The following is a 22757-nucleotide window of genomic DNA, read 5'->3' on the forward strand; positions in this document are numbered from 1 at the left end:
CACACAAGCACGCACGCACGCACGCACAGCCAATCCTCTTCTACGCATCTCCGTTCTCTCAGCTCCCACGCTGACGCCACTCCAGGCAGTCTTTATATCACAGACTCTACCATATAGACGGACTAGTCCTGAGATCCTTTCCCTCACTGAAGCCACGAACCCCAGTTTGTCCTGAGTCAAGGTCCCTAACGGTGTAAGGGACTCTCCGGGCTATAGAGAGGAAGTGGTACGGAGCCGTCTGTCCTCTTAACACTTTTTTCCAGGCATTGGAAACGAGCAGGAGCTCGTTGGGGCTGGGGAGTGGAAGAGCTAGGTGGAGGGTCACAAGGGACAGGATAATGTGTCGTCCCCAACGTGACACAGGGATTCTGACCCTTGATTCTTTAGAGCTCATCTGGGGGCTGACCCGAGGATTAAATCGACACATCTGCAAAATGACTCTGTTCCCACCCTAGGTCATCATGACTGCTTCATACAGGAGCCCAAGGAAAGACCCACCCTGAGAACCTGAGGCCTCAAAAGGCCGAGATGAACAAGCCTCTCCTGGGAGTGGCCATGAAGCAGCTCTCTGCCTGGGCAATGCAGACTGGATTGCACTGCTCTCTCTCTCGCTCTCTCTCTCTCTCTCTCTCTCTCTCTCTCTCTCCCTCTCCCCCCCCCCCCGTGTGTGTGTGTGTGTGTGTGTATGTAGGGGCTTGTAGGTTGTCTCCTCCCAGGGCATGATGGGGCTGCTTAGCTTGGAGAGGGGTCCCTCAAAGGTTCCCAGTAAGAATGGGGACTGGGCTTTCCTTCCTGCTAGGTCAGCCTGGGTACTGTTTCCCCACAAACATTTCTTGGGGTGAAGATTCCAGAAACTGGCCGTTCGACTCCCACCCCCCTGGGCCTTGCCACACCTTCTTCAAGAGAGAAGGGGAAATGGGAAACCATCCACTTCCACAATGACAAGCTGGCCCAGGGCCCTCCCGGAAGCAGGCACCAAGTCAATTTAGGGTAGTTGTTACTTATTCCTCTTCACAGAAGGGGCCTAGTGTGGGGGTGGAGGTGGGGATGAAGGGGAGAGGTGGCTGCTCCTGGAGCCCAGCACCTCAGGCTTCTCCTGGACTGGACACTGATGGGCAAATGACCTATGCTCCCTGATTGGAGTTCATGAGGGAATCCCCTGAGGGGGTGGGGGACATCTTGGGTTTTGACTCACTCTTCTCACAACAGCATGGTTCTCTCTGCATTTCTGAGTATGTTAGAAACAAGTCAGCAGGGTCACAGACTCCCTGATAGACTGTAACTTAGGGACTCTTTGCCCTGACCACACATCTGGAGCAAGAAAGCCAAGAGGTTTACTGAGGGAACATGGAACATGATCATAGTCACAGCCAGGGGAGCACAGTCACGGCCAGGGGAGCATAGACATGGTCAGGGGAGCACAGTCGCAGCCAGGGCAGCACAGACACAGCCAGGGGAGCACAGTCACAGCCAGGGGAGCACAGTCACAGCCAGGGGAGCACAGACACAGCCAGGGGAGCACAGACACAGTCAGGGGAGCACAGTCACAGCCAGGGGAGCACAGACACAGCCAGGGGAGCACAGACACAGTCAGGGGAGCACAGTCACAGCCAGGGGAGCATAGACACAGCCAGGGGAGCACAGTCACAGCCAGGGGAGCATAGTCACAACCAGGAGAGCACAGTCACAGCCAGGAGAACAGTCACAGCTAAGGGAGCATAGCCATAGCCAGGGGAGCACAGTCACAGTCAGGGGAGCACAGTCACAGATAACTGAGCACAATGACATCTAAGGGAGCTCACAAACTTTGCTGGAAAGTCTTTGCTTATGAACCCTCCCAACACACACACACACAGAATTTAGTTATATGCTGTCAATACCAGTCTAGAACTACTATATGGGACATTCTAGAAATAAATCATAAGTTTTTGGGGGAGGGGGTTCAAGACAGGGTTTCTCTGTACAACAGCCCTGGCTGTCCTGGAACTAGCTCTTATAGACCAGGCTGGTCTCAAACTCACAAAGATCCGCCTGTCTCTGCCTCTCGAGTGCTGAGATTAAAGGCATGTGCCTCCACTGTCCAGTAAGTCACAAATCTTAAATAACATTTATTACATTACATAATTATAGTTCTATTTTACCACTAAATATTGTTCTTAATTTCTTATGTGCCTAATTTATAAACTAAACATTGTCACCATGTATGACTAGGAAAAACATACCATGTAGAGGGTCCTGAACCCCCTGCGTTGTCAGGCACTCACTGTGGGTCTTGGATTGTCTCCCCATGGATAACCAGGGATACTGGATGTTTGGCTTTTTTATTTTATTTTTTATGTATGAATGTTTGCCTGCATGTATGTAACCCTGCATGCCTGGTGACTCCAGAGTGAGAGGAGGACCCCCTGAAACTGGAGTTACAGGTGCTTGTGAGAAACCAGGTGGGTGTTGGGAACTGAACCCAGGTCTCCTGCAAGAGTAGTAAGTATCCTTAACTACTGAGCTATCCCTCCTGCCCCCAATTTTTTTTTCTTTTTTTTTTTTTTAAAAAAAAGTTTTAAAAAAACTGTAACTCCAGTTTCAGGGGGTCCTCCTCTCACTCTGGAGTCACCAGGCATGCAGGGTCACATACATGCATGCATGCATACATACATACATACATACATACAATCCAAGACCCACAGTGAGTGCCTGACAGCGCAGGGGGTTCAGAACCCTCTACATGGTATGTTTTTCCTAGTCATACAGTAGAAAAAACTGTGTAGCCCAGGCTGGCCTTGAACTCATGATCCTCCTACCTCTGCCTCCTTCAGCAAATCCTACCAGCATGCGCCACCACAACCGGCCAAATTTTTTTATCTTAGGATGTGAGGGGAGGGTAATTGTCATGGTGTGCATGCGGAGACGAGAAGACAAATGTGCAGGAGACAGTTCTCTCCTTCCACCATGTAGGTCCCGGGAAGAGAACTCAGATCACCGGGGTAGGCAGCAGACGCTTGTGCCAGCAAGCCATCTCAGAGGCCCCACTCTTGCTTTGGGCGGTAATCCTGGTTCTGGCTACAGATGTTTACAAACATATCTGGAGTACAGACAGATACCTGTTTCTCGAAGCATCTCTCAGAAGACTGACAAACCTGAACTCACTACTGGAGTTTGGGTGGGGGCAGAGCACAGAGGTTCTTAATCTAGTTAGTCTTTCTCTTTACACAATTTTATTCTTTAAAACAACTTTAATGGAGCTCACTGCTTTCGCGGTTTAGAAAACAGAAACATATCTAGCATGCTATGCGGGGGTTCTCTTATGTAAAACACAGGATGTGGTGAAGGACTTTGCGCTCTGCTGCAGGGTGTACATGGTGGGAGCTGGAGGGGGGAGCTGAGGCATGTGTGAGCTAAATGGGACCTCACAGCCCAGCAACTCCCCAGGAGTCAGGAGCTGGCATGCTCCTCCTGGGGTGACTGGCTGGAACCACGGTATGACACATTGACTATCCAGCCTAGAGCTAGCACAGGTGACCTGGTTTGCATGTGTATGAAATAATGGTGCCTGTGAGCGACGCTTGAGGATGTGGCGAATAGGCGACACTGTTTGCCTCTAAAGAGCAGACAAGAACTTCCTGTCAAGCACAGAAAGACAAAATCTGCACGGTCCCACTTCTATGAGGTTCTCCCAGAAGTAAGGTGTGGTGGGGGGAGCCACGAGGGAGGAGGGGTGAGTAGGGTGTGGTGGGGGGAAACCAGAAGGGAGGAGGGGCGAGTAGAGTGGGGTGAGGGGGGGGCCAGGAAAGAGGAGGGGTGAGTAGGGTGGGATGGGGGAAGCCAGAAGGGAGGAGGGATGAGTAGGGTGGGATGGGGAGCTGGGAGAGTGGAGGGGTGAGTAGGGTGGGGGAGCCAGGAGGGAGGAGAGGTGAGTAGGTGAAGTGAGGGGGGCTGGGAGGGAGGAGGGGTGAATAAGGTGTGTGTAGGGAGCCAGAGAGAGGAGGGGTGAGTAGGGTGGGATGGGGAGCTGGGAGAGAGGAGGGGTGAGTAGGGTGGGGGAGCCAGGAGGGAGGAAGGGTGAGTAAGGTGGGGTAAGTGGAGACAGGAGGGAGGAGGGGTGAGTAGGGTGGTGGGGAACTGGGAGAGAAGGGGTGAGTAGGGTGGTGGGGAGAGCCAAGAGGAAGGAGGGGTGAGGGTGGGTACATGGTGGAGCCACTAAAGCTCTAAGGCAGGGACTATTGACTGTCACAAAATCAGATCAATTTAAAATGTTTTCCTAAGAAACACTGAGCAGCTGAGGTGATGGTCATGGCAACTGCTGTCTGACCACGTCATCCTGCATTCCATAAGTGTGTATATTTCTTGTGTTTTAGCTAAAAAAAAAAATTTAAAAAGTCTAGGGCAAGGGATACAGCTAAGTAAAAGTGCTTCCCTCTACCTAGCATGCCCCGGGCTTGAGCCCCAGCACCACACACACACACACACGCACACGCACACACGCACGCACGCACGCACGCACACACACACACACACACACAACTGAACAAAGACTCACAGACATTAGTTTCTCCTGAACTCACACACAGGTCATTTCTGACTCCTCACCACCAGTGGTGTGAAGATGACTACCTTGAGGCTCATGACCGCTCCCCTCCCCATGGCTCCACCCCTATCTCCTTCCTTAAGCCCTCACTAAGTCGCCCTGGCTGGCCTGTTACTTGCTGTGTAGACCAGGCTAGCTCTAACACTGCCTGCCTCTACTCTACCTCCTGAGTGTTGGGATTAAAGGCAAGTTCCACTACTCCCAAACACTTGAAGTATACTTTTTATACATGTACTTCTCTTAATCCTTCTCTTGAGGATTAAAACATTTCACGAAAACAGTTAAGCTGAAATGCCTGAAGATACATTTGACCCCAGGTGATCAACATAGGTACAAGACACAACGGTTTCCCATGAGAAACCAGAAAGTGTGGAGAGGATTCGGTGCCCAGTGCGGGTGGCACCATTACAACTTCCACACAGTCACCTGGAGCCCACACAGCATGGTGAAAACTGTCCCATCCAAAACACCACATGACAGTAGCCAGGCCTTTCACGGGGCTGACAGGGAAGCAAGCCTAGAGAAACAAGGCCATGACCTGCTGAACCAGGGGAGAGAAAAAGACTGCCCTGCCCAGGGCTCCCAAGGGCCTCCTTCCTGTGGATTAAGGGTGGCAGCAGCCAATGGCCTGGCTAGGTTCATGGGCAGGAGTTGTCTCCCAATTACAGGATGGTTTGCCCTCCTGGGGGTGTCATGGGAGCAACAGTACCAGGCAGGGAGGTGACAAGATGCTAACGTGACCGATCACAGGCACACTGCGTCACTCCTCTGGGCCTCAATCTGCTAATGACGCCTTTATTATCCCCATCATGAAACTGGAAGGGCTACTCTACTGTGACAAGTCTCCTGCTTTATTTTCTGTAGGTCTGAGGGCAACTCATGTGACTTCTTAACGAAGCCTGTTTGGTCACAGGCTCCCCATTATCTTCAGCTCCTTACTGTTGCCTTCTCTGCCTCTCTCCTCCGTACAGTATCACCCCATCCTCAACTGCAAACACGGTCTTCTTGCTTCCTGCTTTGTGCCCTCACGATTCCCACAGGCTGAGATTGCTTGTTTCTCTGGCCAAATCCTCTTTCCACCCACGATACTAACACTGAATGGAAGAAGGGCTTCCTTAGTGTCCCCCTGACCCCTCCCCCCATGCCAGAGATTAACTGGAAGCTGAGCCAATCAAAGCCCTTCGCTAGCATCACAGACACCACAACCTCCAATGGTTGGTGATGGTGGGAAATGTGGAACTAGATCTCACCAGAATCTTCCAAGGTTGGGGTTCCCTAGAAAGGCAGAAGTCAGGGAGGCCTGCAGCTCTAACCAGCCATGTACTCCTAGCTGCCTCTTTCCCCCAATTTGGTCCTAACAGACAAGCACTGGCTGTCTGACTTCAACACGGGAGATAGGTATATTTACCACATGCCCCCAAAGATTTATAAGGGGGAGTGCCTTGCATAATAGCTCTGCAGCCAGATGCTCTGATTAGAACCCTAGCCGTCCCTCTTGTTAGCTGTGTGACACTGGGTAAGAGAGAATTAACCTCTCTAGACTACAAAGTCCCCCTTTGTAAAATGCAGTCAGTGGCCTTTGAGGATGAAATGAGCTACCAGGTCTTCAACCCTGGCCCACAGCACAGCAGCTACTGTGTCCCCTGACTACAGTTCAGCTTTCTGTAATTTCAGCTTGTTACTTATGGTCAGCCTGAAACATCATCAACCGTGGGAGGGGGGGAATGATCATGTGCTGACTAGTTTTATGTCAACTTGGCACAAACTAGAGTTATCTGAAAGGAGAGACTCTCAGTTGAAAAAATGCCTTCATAAAACCCAGCTGTAGGACTGGGCAGGGTGCACACCTTTAATCTCAGTACTGGGGAGGCAGAGGCAGGTGGATCTCTTGAGTTCGAGGCCAGCCTGGTCATATTTCCTGAATTAGTGATAGATGGAGGACAGCCCAGCCCATTGTGGATGGTGCCATCCCTGGATTGTTGGTCCCGGGTGCTCTAAGAAAGCGGGCTGAACAAGACACGAGGAACAAGCCAGTAAGCAGCCCCTGTCTACCACCTCTGCATCAGCTCCTGCCTCCAGGATCCTACTCTGTCTGAGTTCCTGTCCTGACTTCCCTCGGTGATAAACAGTGCTGTGTAAGCAAATGACCCCTTTTCTCCCCAAATTGCGGTCATGTTTCGTCATAGCAATAGTGACCCTGACTAGGACAGACTACATTCATGTAACCTTTGTTACAATAGCCCTGCAGTAACCTGTTGTATCATTTCTTGTTGATGATATCCAGTCTAATTCATGAATGAAACTTTGCTGTAGGGGTGTGTGTGTGTGTAGGAGAAACCTAGCCTACAGAAGATTTGGGGCTATCTGGGGTTCTAGGCATCCCCTCAGGAGCTTTTCTTGTGGAAAAGTGGGGAGAGGATATTAGATGGTGAAGACCCAGGATCCCAATCTCCCGGAGCAGGAGTCGGGGTACTGGGTTGAGGTAAAGAAGGGCATGAGAGGCAGGTGACTGGCTCCCAGCTGGGCTCCAGCAGAGAGCCTCTCTGAATCAGTTGAAGGAGCAATGGCAATGATGGATAGGACTAGTATCAACTTCCAACTGCTCTAGGCGCGGGTCGAGCATCTAGACTGTTGGACAGTTAACACTTTTGCCCGGCACTTGAAAGACCTTGGAAACTGTAGGATTCACCTCGTCTTCCCGAAGGAGCACCTGGGGAAGGCATGCAGGGGCTTGGAGAGTGGAGACCCTCATCTCATGGCTGTCACCAGGACAGAGGCCACGTTTGCTGGTGCTCTCAGCCGTGCAGGGCTGACAGGGTGGAATGTGGCATTGTCACCCCGGCCCCCAGACTATAAGGTAGCATGACTGTAGGAAACCAGGCTCAAAAGGTGACCTGCCTCTTTGGGGACAATGCAGATCCTTTAGTTCCAGAGGCCACACCCTGCCAATATCCCAACACCCTACGCCTGCAGATTTTCTCTCTGCACAGACACAATCCAACTGTGAGTCGAGAATGGGGCAGCTGGAGCCATGCCGGACTTGACAACAGAGAGAAGCTCAGGGGAAGGAAACCCGAGACTCCTGCAAATACTCGACCCCAAGGTAGGAGCAGGTGCCGAGCACCTGCCCAATAGACAGTGCTGTCACTTAACTTACAGTCACCATAGTCCTTCAAGGAGGACCCACTGTTATGCCCACACTGCTAATAAACGCTGGATTCTTAATGGCTAATACTCATCTTCGGACCGCATGACAGAAGTGGCAGAGCCAGTATTCAAACCAGGTTCGTCTGAGTCTGGCTACCCCATTTTGCAACCCTATTCTTCTCGTGCATGGCACGAGGTACAGATGTCATTTCCTACACCCTTCCCTGGGAGAAAGAAGAGCCAAGCAATTATCCAGGACACTCTGAGCTATACAGAGATATGAGGGACTGAGAGGGGCCCCAAAGAATTCTAAGTCTGTGGACCTGGCTTTGTTCTTGTCAGCTATGTGTCCCAGGACTGACCCTTGCCCTCTCTGAGCCCTCTACCAAACACTTCAGAGCACACTTCTGACGGACTATGCCCATTCTGCTCCCACCCTCATATTACCACTGAAGTTCTCATGGGGGCTTCGCGGTGCTTCTTTTTTAAAAAATATGTATTTATTTATTATGTATATAGTGTTCTGCTGGTGTCCTGGCAGGCCAGAAGATGAGACCAGCGCTCATTACAAGTGGTTGTGAGTCACCATGTGGTTGCTGGGAACTGAACTCAGGACCTCTAGAAGAGCAGTCAGTGGTCTTAACCGCTGAGCCATCTTTCCAGCCCAGTACTGCTTCTTATATATCCCTAACACACCGAGGCAGCCCCTAGAGGAAGTACAAAGGCTGACATTTCTATGCTGGAAGGACAAGATTGAGAGTAGGGAATAGAGCAATGAATAAGACATTACTGGGCAGTGGAGCTAGATGCTATCACTTGAGCCAGAACTGGGGTACCACCCTCTACTCTCCACCTGCACCCCGAGTCCAGCGGCCACTAGGATGCATGTACAAGTTCCGATGGGCACCTTGGACCAACGTGGTGGACGTGACCAGATAAAGAGGTCAGGGGTGCTTCCAGGCTATCTCACTGACCCATGCTGTGCATACTGTGTCTGTGGACTGTGTGATAAGCGTGTGCTGTCCATCAAATGGCAGAATTACAGGGGCATTACTTAATGGTGCTGCAGGAGAGATAAGAGCTCGGAGCCACACCTCTGGGGAATGACAATGGGAAACAGTGGGAGCAGAGGGTGCACACGTGGTGTTTGGCTAAAAACTCAAGAAGAAGCTGGGTGTGGTGGCGCACACCTTTGGCCCCAGCACTTGGGGAGGCAGGGGCAGGTGGATCTCTGAGAAGTTCAAGGTCAGCCTGGTCTACAGAGCGAGTTCCAGGACTGTGAGGGCTACACAGAGAAACCCTGTCTCAAAAAACAAAACAAACATCAATTTTGATACTCAGTTTACCTTCCATCACACTCATGGGTGCATCCGGGGATTGGACCAAGAGTGTACTGAAAATATTCAGGGGAAACTGGTGGCTCAGTGGGTAAAGTGTTTAGATGCAGGATCTTCCCATTTGAGTTTGTTAAACTGGAAGCTAGGGCCAAGCTCTGGCATCATGGGCTATTGCATATACCACATGGTGCTTGCCAGCATCCCTGGCCTCGGCTCACAAGGTTCAAGCAACACCTTCACACCCATTTGTCTCTGTGATGCCAAATGTTCCCTGACACCGGTTGAAAAAGCACTAGAATAGCCTGTGATCCGAGGATGCAGGGGAGAACCGTTGGGACCCTGGAGGTTGCAGGGGTGCCTGTGGGCGTGAGGAGCCCATACTCAGTACCAGGCCTAGGGCCCTTCCTGCTGCAAAGGCCAGGTGACCCCGCCAGCCAGGACCTGCAGTTAGAGACCTCTTGCCCCTCAAGCCATCATCCAGAAACCCTTCTTACCCAGCCTGATGTCCCCCTCGAGGGTCATAAGCACATTGCCGGCTTTCAGGTCACGGTGGATGATCCTTTTGCCATGCAGAAAGTTGAGCGCCTCCAGCATCTGGCGGCAGACGACCTGAATCTGGGGCTCGGTGAGGCCTCGGTCTAGCTCTGGGAGAGAGAAGCAGTCTTGTCACTGAGTGGCACTCACCAGGCCAGCACCAGGCTCTTTCTCAGATGCCACCTGACTGTACACCAGGCCAGCACTGGGGAGCATCACCTATCCCCACAACGCTTCCATGGGGCCAACACCGCTGTTCTCCCTAAGGCACAGAAGTGGCCACCAAGGATCAGAGGTCACTTGCTGAAGGACACTTTGGAGACCCAAAGCTTCAGAATTCGGGTTCACGAAGAGCACACGGAGATGCAGAGTATACGTGGCAGGGCTCGGGTGCCTTGGTTCATCTTGCTGTGGCAACTGATATAGAAGAGGCTCATGGCTTTGCAGGCTGTGAGTCCCAACCGCATGACATTACTTATGAGGTCCTTGTGCTGTGCCACATGGCAAGACAGCAAGTGTGCCACTCATGCCCCCATGGGGGCTGCCTCCCAACCTCATCCAACCCTAACTCCCTCCCAGAGGCCCGCCTCCAAACTCTATTTGTGGGTGAATCGGAGCGTTAAGTTTGCAGCACATGTTCAAGCCACAGCACAGAGTGGGTGCTTCCCAGGGGTCAGGGCTTGGTGCAGGCGCAGAGTGATGCTTAGGACAGGGTGGGGATGGGCACAGACCAGCCAGGATATACAGCAACCCCATCTGAGTGAATGGGAGCCCCAGAGGCAGGAGTGTGTGACCTTGGCATGCAAGCAGCCCAGGCCAAGGAGCCAGAAGAGGCAAAGGCTTGGAGGCTGCCATAGTGGGTGGGAGCATCAGGAGATGTAGTAGGGGGCCGAGCCACCAGGTCAGTCACCAGTAGTTAGCTGGGGACTCTTCCCACCATACAGTGTCTGGAGACAGAGCTCACCTCTGAGGTTCAAGGATTAATAGACCTGAGGAGGTGGGGAACAGGAAGACCATTCTAGAAAAGGAACTAAATGGTTGTGCCGAAGACAAGGTATAGCATGACTATCGAGTCAGGATATATGTCAGGGAAGGTGGCAGAGGCTGGAGACCAGCGGGGCCTGACAGAACAGGATTGTGTCCTTTCTGTTGGTGGCTGTATGTAACTGGAATCTATAGGTGGGTCTGGGTAGCCAGGCATGCCATTGGGTTGGACTTAAAAGTGTCCCTCTAGGGGCTGGAGCGATGGCACACAGATGTAATTCCAGCTTTGGAGGTGAAAGCAGGAGCATCAGAATTAGTTAAGAAGTCAGCACACAGTCCACACATACACACAAAACACATACATGTACACACACACAAATAAAAAGAGGTCCTATTTTCAGATTTATAACCAAAGATCAATGAGATGCATCTTGGGCATGCAGAGACTGATCACAAAAAGCTCCAGTTTCAATATCAAGGGTAAGGCTTGATATTGTCCCCCCAAAGGCTCATGTGCTGATTTCTGGTGTGGGAGTGTGCAGGTGGTAGAGCCTTTATGAGGCAGGGCCTAAGTCAAGGTAATTAGGTAAAGGGAGCCCCACCACCAGAAGGAATAAGTCTTGCCTCAGATAGTACTTGCAGGACCCAGGTGTTATAAGAGGAGCAAGCGGCTGGCCATGGTGGCACATACTTTAATCCCAGCACTCCTGAGACAGAGGCAGGAGAATCTCTGTAAGTTCAAAGCCAACCTGGTCTACATAGTGAGTTCCAGGTCAGCTAGGACTACATAGTGAGACCCTGTCTCAAACAAACAGGTAAACAGACAGACAGAGAGAGACAGACAGACAGACAGATAAAACAAGCAAAGCTTCCCCCTTAAGCTGACTTTCTGTCTTACTATATCTCTTTTGCATGCTCTCTCCCCATTGTGGCCCCAGTCATCATAAGGCCCTTAGAAAGCCCCCACCCATAGTGAACTTTCAGCTTCCAAAACACTTCTTTATAAGCACCCAGCCTCAGGTATTTTATTGGAGCAGTAGGAAAAAAAACTAAGATACAAAATACTTTATTAGCATTGATATCAACTAGCTTTGCAAAGGACACTGAGACCTGATCCTCCGGAGCCCTTACAAAACGCTTGGGCACTTTAATGAATGTGTCCCCGAAAGCCCAGCGCAGGGCTACTGGAAGATCGCTGTCTGTCCTCTAAAAAATGGGCTAGGCCTGTTGTGAGGGTCGGCTTGTTCTCAGCGATGCCCTTTGTCTGTTTCTCTCACTTACACTCTTCCTTCTGCCTTCAATATGGGATGCCTGCCAGGTACTGGTGCCTTGCTTTTGGACTTCCCAGCCTCAGAAGCATGAGCCAAAGCAATATCTGTTCTTTTTTGTTTGCTTGCTTGCTTTGTTTTTCAAGACAGGGTTTCTCTGTGTAGCCCTGGCTGTCCTAGAACTCACTCTGTAGACCAGGCTGGCTTTGAACTCACAGAGATTCACTTGCCTCTGCCTCTCGAGTGCTGTTATTAATGGTGTGTTTCACTACTGCCCAGCAATTTCTGTTCTTTATAACTCATCCAGCTACATGTGTTCTGTGATAGCACCAGTAACAGATTAAGACACTTGGGTAACCCACTCAGTGCCATGTGGAAGACATAATACATCCTTTTGTTTTGTTTTTGGTTTTCCAATAAAGGGTTTCTCTGTATAACAGCCCTGGCTGTCCTGGAACTCCCTCTGTAGACCAGGCTGGCCTCTAACTCACAGAGATCTTGCCTCTTCCTACCAAATACAGGGATTAAAGGCATGCACCACTACTTCCCAGCTGTGGCGTCATACAGTCTTATGGTTAAGAAGGTCAAAAGGGTAAACAGTCAATATAAAAACACACAGCGTCTTGAACAGGAAGTGCTAATCCTCCTTTGGGAACAGGGAGCTAGAGCGGAGGGGGGGACTGGTCACAGCTGGTCAGAGGTACACACAGGATTCAGGGCAGGTCTTGCATTACTAGTGGCTAAAGAAAGACCTACCCAGCATGATGGCATCCACAGCTCCCCCAGGGCAGAACTCAATCATGATCTGTAGGAAACAAGCAGAGAAGGGGTCAGAAGCCACGGCCGGGGACGAATCCATCTGCCAGTTCCCTCCCTACCGTTCCCACCCCCACAGGAGCATCTGATACCCAGAAAGGATGCTACGGTGCTTTATCTTTCCAGAAAAGAAAAACCAAGTTGCCACAAAGCCCAAAGCTTCAGCGGCCAGGCCCAATGCCCCGCATGTTCCTCCAGCTACCTGGAGTCAACCCTGTTTCCTACGCCATCCTACTTCCTCTGCCTGGAGGCCAAGAGTCTCAGAGAACCTCCTTACCAAATCCAGAGTGTCCTCACAGCCTCACAGAACCCTACACCAAAGCCACCTGTCAGAGCTCTGCCCTAGCTGACAGGCCATCAGAATATCAGGGCTTGGGGCTGGGGGACCAGCTCAGATGTACAGCCAGAGACCCAGAAAGAAGTGTGTTCCATAAAGTCTGTAAAGACAGGTGGCAGATCCTAGACTGGACAGCAGGTTTTCTAACCCCCCAGGACATTTGTCCACCCGTCCACCCAGTTATCCATCCATCCAATCACCAATCCATCTATCCATCCATCCCATCCACTCACCCACCCACCCAACCACCCATCCATCCATCCATCCATTCATCCATCCATCCATCCATACATCCACTCACCCATCCATCCATCCATCCATCCATCCATCCATCCATCCATCCATCCATCACATCCACTCACCCATCCATCTACCCATCTATCCATCTACCAATCCTCCCATCCACCCAGCCAGCCAGCCAGTCATCAAGCACACAGACCTAACTGCACACCTAATGGATGGCAGGCCAGAGGAAAACCAGTAGCAGCTAGTGCAGGGGACTGAAGGGCAGTGCAAAGTGATCTCTTCCTGGCTCACTCTCATCCTTGCTCTTCCTGAAGCACTCTGAGCAGACCTTTGTCATCTTCCCTGAGTGGAGACACCACCATCGTGGACACCTATGGCTACCTTCCAGCTCCAGTCTTTGTGGCGTGACTCAGCAAGGGCAGAGACAGGATCGTGGGCCACCAAGAAAGCTGGGTCTCTCTAAACAGGAAAGCCACATTCATCAACCCAGGGGGCCCCCACAAGCTCCCCAACACAGATGGAGAAGGTACTTCAGGAGGACGATGGGTCCCAGTCTGACCTTCTAGAGCAGTGTCTCCTAACCTTCCTAATGCTGTGACCCATTAATACAGTTCCTCATGCTGTGGTGACCCCAACCATAAAACTATCTTCATTGCTACTTCATAACTGTATTTTTGCTACTCTTATGAACTGCACGGTAAACATCTGTGGGTTGATGGTCTTAGGTGACCCCTGTGAAAGGATCATTTGACTTCTAAAGCGTTGTGACCCACAGGTTGAGAACCTCTGTTCTAGAGTCTTGTAGGTAACGTGAAGATGAGGATGGAATGAGAAAGGACTGCTGTGGTTCTTCCCCCAACTGTGGACAGCCACTGGGCTGATGAGTGATGAGCCAGGACAGGACCCACAGAAGTTCAAATAGGGCCGGACTGCAATGAAGATTGAGCGGTCCTGGAAAGTCAAGTGGGATGTGAGCTGGGTGAGCAACATGAGAGGAGCAGCAGGTTTTAGACAGTCCTGACCCTGCCAACCCCACCACAAGCCAAAGAGAAAGCTGCCATGGAGAGAGGTCACTTGTCTGCACACCACTGCCCACAGGAAGAAGGATATGGCTCGGAGACAGCTAGGTCACTTTGCCTGCCCATTAATATTAAACTGACCTCGGCTTCCCCAAGACTCTCTCTAATCTGACAACAATGCCTCAGGGAAGTATTCAGCTGTAGCTCTGGTATACCAGAGAAGGAAAACCACTACCACTTACTCACCCACCCACCCATTCACCCATCCACCCACCCACTCACTCACTCACTCTCTTACCCACCCATGCACTCACTCACCTACCCACCCACCCACTCACCCACCTACCCACTCACCCATCCATCTACCTACTTACCCAGCCACCCACCCACTCACTCAATCACCCACCCATTTGGTGTGGGAGAATGGTCTGTATTTTGTCAATTATATTTTAAATAAATGCTGATTGGTCAGTAGCCAGGCAGGAAGTAGAGGTGGGACAACCAGACAGGAAGTAGAGGCGGGTCAATGAGAACAGGAGTATTCCGGGAAGAAGGAAGCTTTTTCTGCAGTTGTGAGACCGCCACAGAAGAAGCAAGCTGTGACTGCCTTGCTGAAAAAGGTACCGAGTCACGTGGGTATAATGGGCTAATATGTTATAAGAGTTAATAAGAAGCCTGAGCTAATGGGCCAATCAGTTTTTAGTTAATGTAGAACTCTGTGTGATTTCTTTGGGACTTAATGATTGCGGGAACCAGGCGGGACAAAAAACCCAGTCACCCACCTACCCACTCACCCATCCACTCAATCTCCTAGGCAGCAGAAAATTGCAGGCAGACTTTTCAACATTGCACAGCACCCTGCCTATAATCATTCCCACCTCCACAAGAGACCCAGGGACTCTGTCAACCACTGGGAAAATCAACCATAGAGCAATGGTGGGAAAGATGCACATCCTTGTCACTATGCAGGGACAGTAGGTGAGATGGTCAGATGGCTGGCACACTCTCCCCTCTCAGGAACACCAAGTTGACCCCCTGGTTGGGGCTCAGCCAATATAAGCTGCAATTGTGACTCCTCTATGGGGCTTGGGATCTGTTTTATTCTGTGTGTTTTCAGACATGGTCTCACCTATACACCGCTGACTGACCTGGAACTTGCTCTGTAGACCAGACTGGCTTTGCACTCACAAAAATTCACCTGCCTCTGCCTCCCAAATGCTGGGATTAAAGGCATGCACCACCAAGCCCAGATGTGTTTGTTGAGACTCCATGAAAGCTACATGTGATATATGTCAAGTTGTTGCTCAATACAATCACATTGGAAATCACATGGGAAGAGGGCCTCAGTGAGAGACTTCCGGATCAGGTGGCCTGTGGACATGTCTGTGAAGGGTTGTCTTGACTGCATTAACCACTGCGAGCAACACCATCCCATGGGTTGGTCCCTGACCTGCAGAATAGTAGAGAGAGCAAGCTGAACACAAGCATGCATGTGCTCGTTCTCTCTCTGCTCCTGACCAGCAGCTGCTTCAAGTTCCTGCTGCGTTAACTTCCCTACGAGGATGAAGTGTAACCTGGAATCATGCGCTGGAATAAACCCTTTCTCCTCTAAGTTGCTTTTGTCAGGGCGTTTTAACAGCGGTAACAGGAAACAAAACCACAACACCATCCTCTTCTTACTCAGAAAAATGCAAAACAGGGCAATCTCTGCCAGCAGTCTGGCTGACTCCCCACGCCCCAGAAGCTTCTGCAGGGTTTCCTCACCTCTCAAGCCACTTGCCCATCTGTAACACAGGCAATTATCGGCTTCTAGAACTATGGCAAGGATTGAAGGGAAGGGGTGCTGCCTAGAAAACAACAGGCCCAGTTCTGCCACACTGTACACAGTACCAGGGCCAGACACCCCCTTCCCTGCCAGGGATCATCAAAAAAGAAAAGGTAACAGTCGCTTCTGGTATTCCACTTAAGGGACTGTGATACTGGGAACCTCCCCAAGTCTCGGTTTCCTCATCTGTCACACGGCACTGAGCTCTGCCTCCCACGTTACCCAGGAACACGAAGCAATCCCTGGCTGAAAGAAAGGTTCAGCAGGCACACCACACTGCTGCAACACTTCTGTGGTACCTTGACTAAAAGCAATCAGCAAGTGTCCCTCGGGGACCACGGCAGCCCATAAACAAAGGATTTCCCAGAACAGCAAGCTATTAGGACACCCTCGGGGTTATCACAAGCCACTAGGAGAAGTGGCCAGGCCTAGGAGGGCCCTGTGCCTTCTTCTCCGACATCCCTTGCGCAACACTCATCCTGCTAAGGTCATCCCTGGGAAAGCGGTGCACTCTGACAGCCTGGCTTTCTTCCTCCTCTGTAGTAAAGAGTTCAGGACTCCTATGCTTCCCCTTTATCTGTATTTTGCCTGGGCTCTGGGAAGCTCAGAGTGCAATTAGCCTCCTCAGCTCTGGCTTGAGTCTGGGCCTTTATAAATTCAGGGATTACCCCTGGACTTTTCAGCAGCACAGGGCTGGAGGGGCATGGATTATCAACTCCTGCAGCTTTCACACAGCTACATGGGGTTTAACAAGGAAAAACAAAAACAAAAATAAAACCCAACAGTGACAAAGTTTGCCCTCAAATCTACTGCCTGGCAGTCATGGAATCGACCAACCTTTAGGTTGAAAATATGAGGAATAAACATGTCTGTAATGGTTATTTTTCTTAAACATTTTCCCCTAAACAATTACAGCATAACAACCATTTACTCAGCACTTCCATGGTATTGGGGTTTATGAGTTATCTAGAGACTGTAGGTTATATACAAACACACTTCTACAGACCGATATCTTTGGTGAATATTGATACAAAAATAATCAAGATACAGCAAATCATCAGTCAATTACAAGTGGGTTAGACCTCAGCCAAGCAGGATTTACTCTATAAATCCAAGAATGGTTCAACAATAATCTATTCATGTACTAATAGATTAATATAGTACATTAGTAATTGTAACAGAATGCAGAGAAAATAACATATGGTTGAGTCAATGATGCATCAAAAGTTCTGGTCAGACCAAACAGCTCTGAGAGACATTCAACATGCATGGTCCAGAGCATAGCTTCATGACAGATATTGACCCTGAGTGACCCTGGGCTAGAGGTCACAGATGACCCTGTGCTGGAGGTCACAGATGACCCTGTGCTAGAGGACCTCAGACAACCCTGTGCTGGAGGTCACAGCTGACCCTGGGCTGGAGGTCACAGCTGACCCTGAGCTGGAGGTCACAGATGACCCTGAGCTGGAGGTCACAGATGACTCTCGCTGGAGGTCACAGATGACCCTGTGCTGGAGGACCTCAGGTGACCCTGTGCTGGAGGTCACAGGTGACCCTGTGACCACAGAGGATCCTGTGCTGGAGGTCACAGATGACCCTGTGCTGGAGGTCACAGATGACCCTATCCGGAGGCCAAATGTGGAAACACAGTGGAGGGGAACACTGCCTCAGCACAGAAAACCTCACAGTTGAAAAGTCAAAGTTGCAGGGTATAAAAGTCATGTGAAAACCACAGAATGTTCGTGAAAGAAAGGAAAGCTTACACAACCGACATGGAAAGGCATTCAGGTTCACTGATTGTAACCTGACCTTGTTAAAACGTGACAGCAGGTCTACAATTAAAATTTTGATAAGAGGGTTGGTTCTCAGCCGGGCAGTGGTGGCACACACCTTTAATCCTAGCACTTGGAAGGCAGGGGCAGGTGGATCTCTATGAGTTCGAGGCCAGCCTGGTCTACAAGAGCTAGTTCCAGGACCGTTCCAGGACTATTACACAGAGAAACTCTTGAAAACGCCAGTGTGTGTGTGTGTGTGTGTGTGTGTGTGTGAGAGAGAGAGAGAGAGAGAGAGAGAGAGAGAGAGAGAGAGAGAGAGACCATCCACTGCTGCCTACAAGCTCACCACCCACTGCCGTCTATAGGCTCACCACCTGCTGTCATCAAAGGCTAGGGAATTCTACCAAATCCTAACAAATCTTTTATACAAATGGAAAAACTGAGCCTCAGGTTCACAGGGATTTTAAGGAGCCCTCAGCAGTCAAAACAACCTTAATAAAAGGAAACCACAACTAGAAGCCTCACATTTTCTGAACTTCATCTCAGCTAGAAGGTTGAGAATCTAGAAGTCTTACACTTTTCAAACATAATACAGTGCTGCACAAATTGATACAGTCTGGTAATGGCACAAAACAAACAGAAGGATGAACAAAACAAATAGCCCAGAAATAATCCCTCATATATATGGTCCAGCCACAGTCGGTTGGGCTGTATGGTCTTCTCAACAAACGGGGTTGGAAAACTGGACACCCACAGGGAAAGAAACCAGACTCTTACTTTACACAAACAGTAAAAGAGAGTGCATGAAAAGTTGGATATAAGCAGAAACGGTAAGGGCCTGAGAGAAGGCCACAGAGAAGCTTCATGTCACTAGTCTTGACAGTGACTTCACAGACATGACATCAGACATGTAGGTGCCGTGACCACGAAAGAACAGATGGGCCTGTCTGATGCAGACACTTCTGTGGAGCAGAGGACACAGGGTAGAAGGTGGCCTGCAGCCCAGGGACACACCTGCCAACCACACCGCTTCCTAACAGGCTCATCTCCAGACGACACAATGAGTTCCTAGAAGCCAGCAGCAAAAGAAACTCCAACAGCCTAACCAAGACTGGCCAGGACAGGAACAGACACATCTCCGAAGACAAGTGTACAAGCAAACATGTCCTAAACACCAGGAAAGTTTGTCTGTCACACTGCTGCTATCAGAGACAATGCTATCAGGTGCTGTTGAAGGGACATGAAGGGAGCCCTGGTTCACTTCCAGAGGGGACATAAAGTGGTGTGGCTGCTACAGAACACAGCATGGAGTGGAGTCGTGTGGCAACCAGAATTCAAGAGGCAGAGGCAGGAAGATTGAGCTGAAGGCCATCTTGGGGTTTCTCAAGAAGCTATACAACATCTGGGCATTTATCTAAAAGGATTGAAACCAGGGTCCCAGAGAGCGGGGAATACTTCCATGCTCCCTTAAGCGCCATCCAGAAAAGGCAAGGTGTGAAAGCAAGCTCTATGTGCATGACAGATGCGTGACACATGTGGAGTGTTTCATACACCAGAACTGCTGGCTTCTAAAGAAGAAAGGAAAAGTCTGCATTATGGTGGAAGACAAGCGTGAGGGAGAGAAACCAGCAGCAGGAAGACACTGCAGACTCATTGATGCCAGGGGCCCAGGACTAAAAACACAGATCCCAGAGCTGAGCCAGCTGCTCAGCTGCAGACAGGGGCCCACTGATAAATGGACATTGAACTCCAGTTACTCAAGCTGACTGGCTCTGCAGCCCGTTGGCCACCCTGTAGCAACAATTTACAATGTATTCTGTGCTTAAAATTGTGTTAAGAGGTTGGTTCTCAGCCCGGCAGTGGTGGCACAGGCCTTTAATCCCAGCACTCGGGCGGCAGAGGTGGACAGATCTCTGTGAGTTCGAGGCCAGCCTGGTCTACAAGAGCTAGAGCTAGTTCCAGGACAGGCTCCAAAGAAAGAAAAGAAAAGAAAAAGAGGTGATTTCTCTTCCTCAAATAGACTCTTGAAAAAAACCAAGGAGGTATGAAGACATGGCTCAGTTGGTAAGGTATATGTGGTACAAACATGAGGTCACAAGTTCAGATCCCCAGAACCCATATAAAAAAACTGGGTGTAGTGACGAATGCCTATAATCCCAACACTGGGGAGATGGAGACAGAAGGATCCATGGAGCTTGCTGTCTAAGTCAGTCTAGAAGAATCAGTGAGCTCCAGGTTCAAGCGAGAGTGAGACATTGTCTGAAAAAATAAGGTGTGTGAATTGGGGGCGGGGTAAAGGAAGAGGACCGAAGTTGACCTCTGGCCTTCATAAGCATGTGAACAGAAAAATACAAACACACACTCACACATATGCCAAGAAAGTAAAACATGAGCAAGCAAAGATGGGCCTCCACACAGGGATGCAGGTGGTAATTCTAGCCAGGAAGGCCTTTGCTGTCCGTGCCCCCCTTGCTGGAGGGCAACACAGCTGGTCTCCTTCCTCAGTACCTAGGAGATCCCTGTTTCCTTGGCGACCACTTCTTGAGGGCACCTGTTGGGGGATGTGACAGCAGCCTGGAGTCACCAGCTTCCTTGTGTGGCTGAAGGCCAAGGAAACTGGAAACCACCATGGCCCACACTGCCCTTGGTTAGGCTAAGCAGCTGTCTGGAGGCCAGGCTCTGGGGCCTCTGGGCTCCACTGCTCTGGCCATTTGTGAATGGAATGAAAATTCATGGGACTTTGGCCCTGCACCACCCACCGTTTCAACAACAATGACAGAACAGGGCGAGGGCAGTGAGAGGCCACCCCTACCTCACTGCCTCGTACATTCCTGGACAATGTAACCACTGGCAGAACACCCTAGCACACAGGGGTCTCTCTAGAAGACACCCTGCCTTCCCAGACAGCACTCTCTCTGCTGCCCTGAGCTGTGTATGTGAAGCAGCAGAACTATTCAGGGCTGAGGGACGCAGAAATGCAAGTTCTCACACCTCCACCACACTCCCCTTCCCTGCTCGAGGCTGACCCCCAGCAGCTGGCCAGCCAATAGTGAGTGCCAAGTGTGCAGGCACCCACATACAGTACCACTCCATCCCAGCTTCCAGACTGGCTAATTCGGGAACCTCAGTTTTCCCTTCCACGACACCGAGCACAGCTGGAGTGCTTCTCTCTGACGCCATCCCCTAAGCAAGGCTCTGCATGGACAATCACTCTTCAGCAGATTCTCTGGCAGAGGCTGGCATCTCAGCTAGGGGGTGGCACTCACTGGAGCAGGGACCCAGTACATGTGACACCTGCTATGATCAGAATTAGGTGATATTTTATTCCCATTTTAGATATGGGGGCCTGAATCTCAGAGTCAGGTCACAAGGTAAGCAGCAGAGCCAGAACCAGGGTGGGGGTGAGGTGGGGTCTGTGAGAGATCTAGTGAGAGCCCATCCCCCTCCTCTGCCTCAAGGAGGAAGCCACGGGAAGCTTGAGTCTCGGGCCCTGGGTCAGTGAGAGATGGGTCTCTTGGCCTCTTGGCTCTAACTCTTGGGCCCTTCTTGGGCACATGGACTGAGGAGGCTGCTCACTCAAGAGATAAGAGGTCAGGATATCCCAGCTTAGATAAGAGTGGCCTGGCCACCCCAGGGCTTAGGCATTAACTTTTACAGCACCCGGACAGCCCCACCAGGTACTGCCACAGCCCTAACTATCCCCAGAGACAACTGAGTCACATAAAGTCCAGAGGTAAACCACCACCCTGCTGACCTGCAGGTCTGGGCTTCAATACTCCACCCTGGCCTTTCCTGAGGCCATTACAGTATACTGGCAAGGCATAAGAAACTCAGCTGACCAAGACCTGTGAAACTCCTGAGGCCACTGGCATTCTACAAGCTACGTTAACCCTTTCTCTGCCGGAGCCTCTATTTCCCTACCTAGAAAATGATCCTTTGCAGCATCAACAGTGTAGGTCTCCGTGTGATTAGAGTCACTGTATCGCAGAACAAGCATTTTTGTTGGTGAAAGCTGGGCGGTGTTACCCACTTGCAGGGCCTGGGCCTTGTACAATTGTCCAACAGTCTGTGGGAATCTGGCCAGAACCCAAAGGGTAGAAATCTATCTACCGATGCTCACGTCCCTTACTGAATGGTGGTGTCGCGTCTACACAGAACCCACACATCCTCCTACATGCTTTAAAGACTAGAGAGTGACAGCACCTAATTCAGTGGAAATGCTGGGTGAATGGCTCTTCTCTTGTCCCATTCAGGCAACACTGACTAGGAACTCTGTCTCTCTCTGTGTTCAGTACAGACGATGCAGAACCCAGAGGCACCGAGGGCTAGCTGCATACGATTAACAAGTGCTTGCTGGATGACTTTAAGACGTCCAGAAATTAGGGCAGAAACAATGCCCTGGGGCTGTGCTAAGCATTTTATTAAACATTCAAAGCCACAAGCAGTCCTTCTTACCCATGCTGTATAGACAAGAATACCAAGGTTTGCAGGGTAAGGGGCTACCAAAGCCACTCAGCACATAAGTGAAGAATCAGGAATAAACTCAAGCTGACATTACTCTAAGATACGGGACAGCTGAACCCTCCAACCAGCCATGAACAAGCTACCTTTTCCTCACTGGGCCCATTTCTCCCTGAAGAAGCAGGGCTAGTGACTGTAGCTAGACCCTAGGTCAAGGGTTGGGGGTCTCCAGGCTCTCTGACACAGTGCAGAAGACAGAAGCTCATAGTTAGACAACCAAACCCTGAAGGAGGAAGTCAAAAAAGAAAAAAGCAAGAGTCAACATAAACCCAGCCTAGTCATCAGCTGCAGAACCTCCCCACCTCCGAGCATCGCCAAACAATGCGGCCATTGAGTAGGGCGCCTACACCCACTAGACTTCCTAGG

General features: G+C 50.6%; 1 protein-coding gene across 1 annotated transcript in view; it reads right to left on the bottom strand.

The window, feature by feature from the left end:
* Positions 1-22757, bottom strand: part of Stk10 (serine/threonine kinase 10) — a 99751-nt gene that overhangs the window by 43175 nt on the left and 33819 nt on the right. Inside the window, 2 exon segments of the mRNA XM_038326235.2 lie at positions 9561-9710; positions 12609-12657. Of these exon segments, the coding sequence (XP_038182163.1) occupies positions 9561-9710; positions 12609-12657 (199 nt within the window).

The sequence above is a fragment of the Arvicola amphibius genome, chromosome 4, assembly GCF_903992535.2.
Source record: "Arvicola amphibius chromosome 4, mArvAmp1.2, whole genome shotgun sequence".
NCBI lineage: Eukaryota > Metazoa > Chordata > Mammalia > Rodentia > Cricetidae > Arvicola > Arvicola amphibius.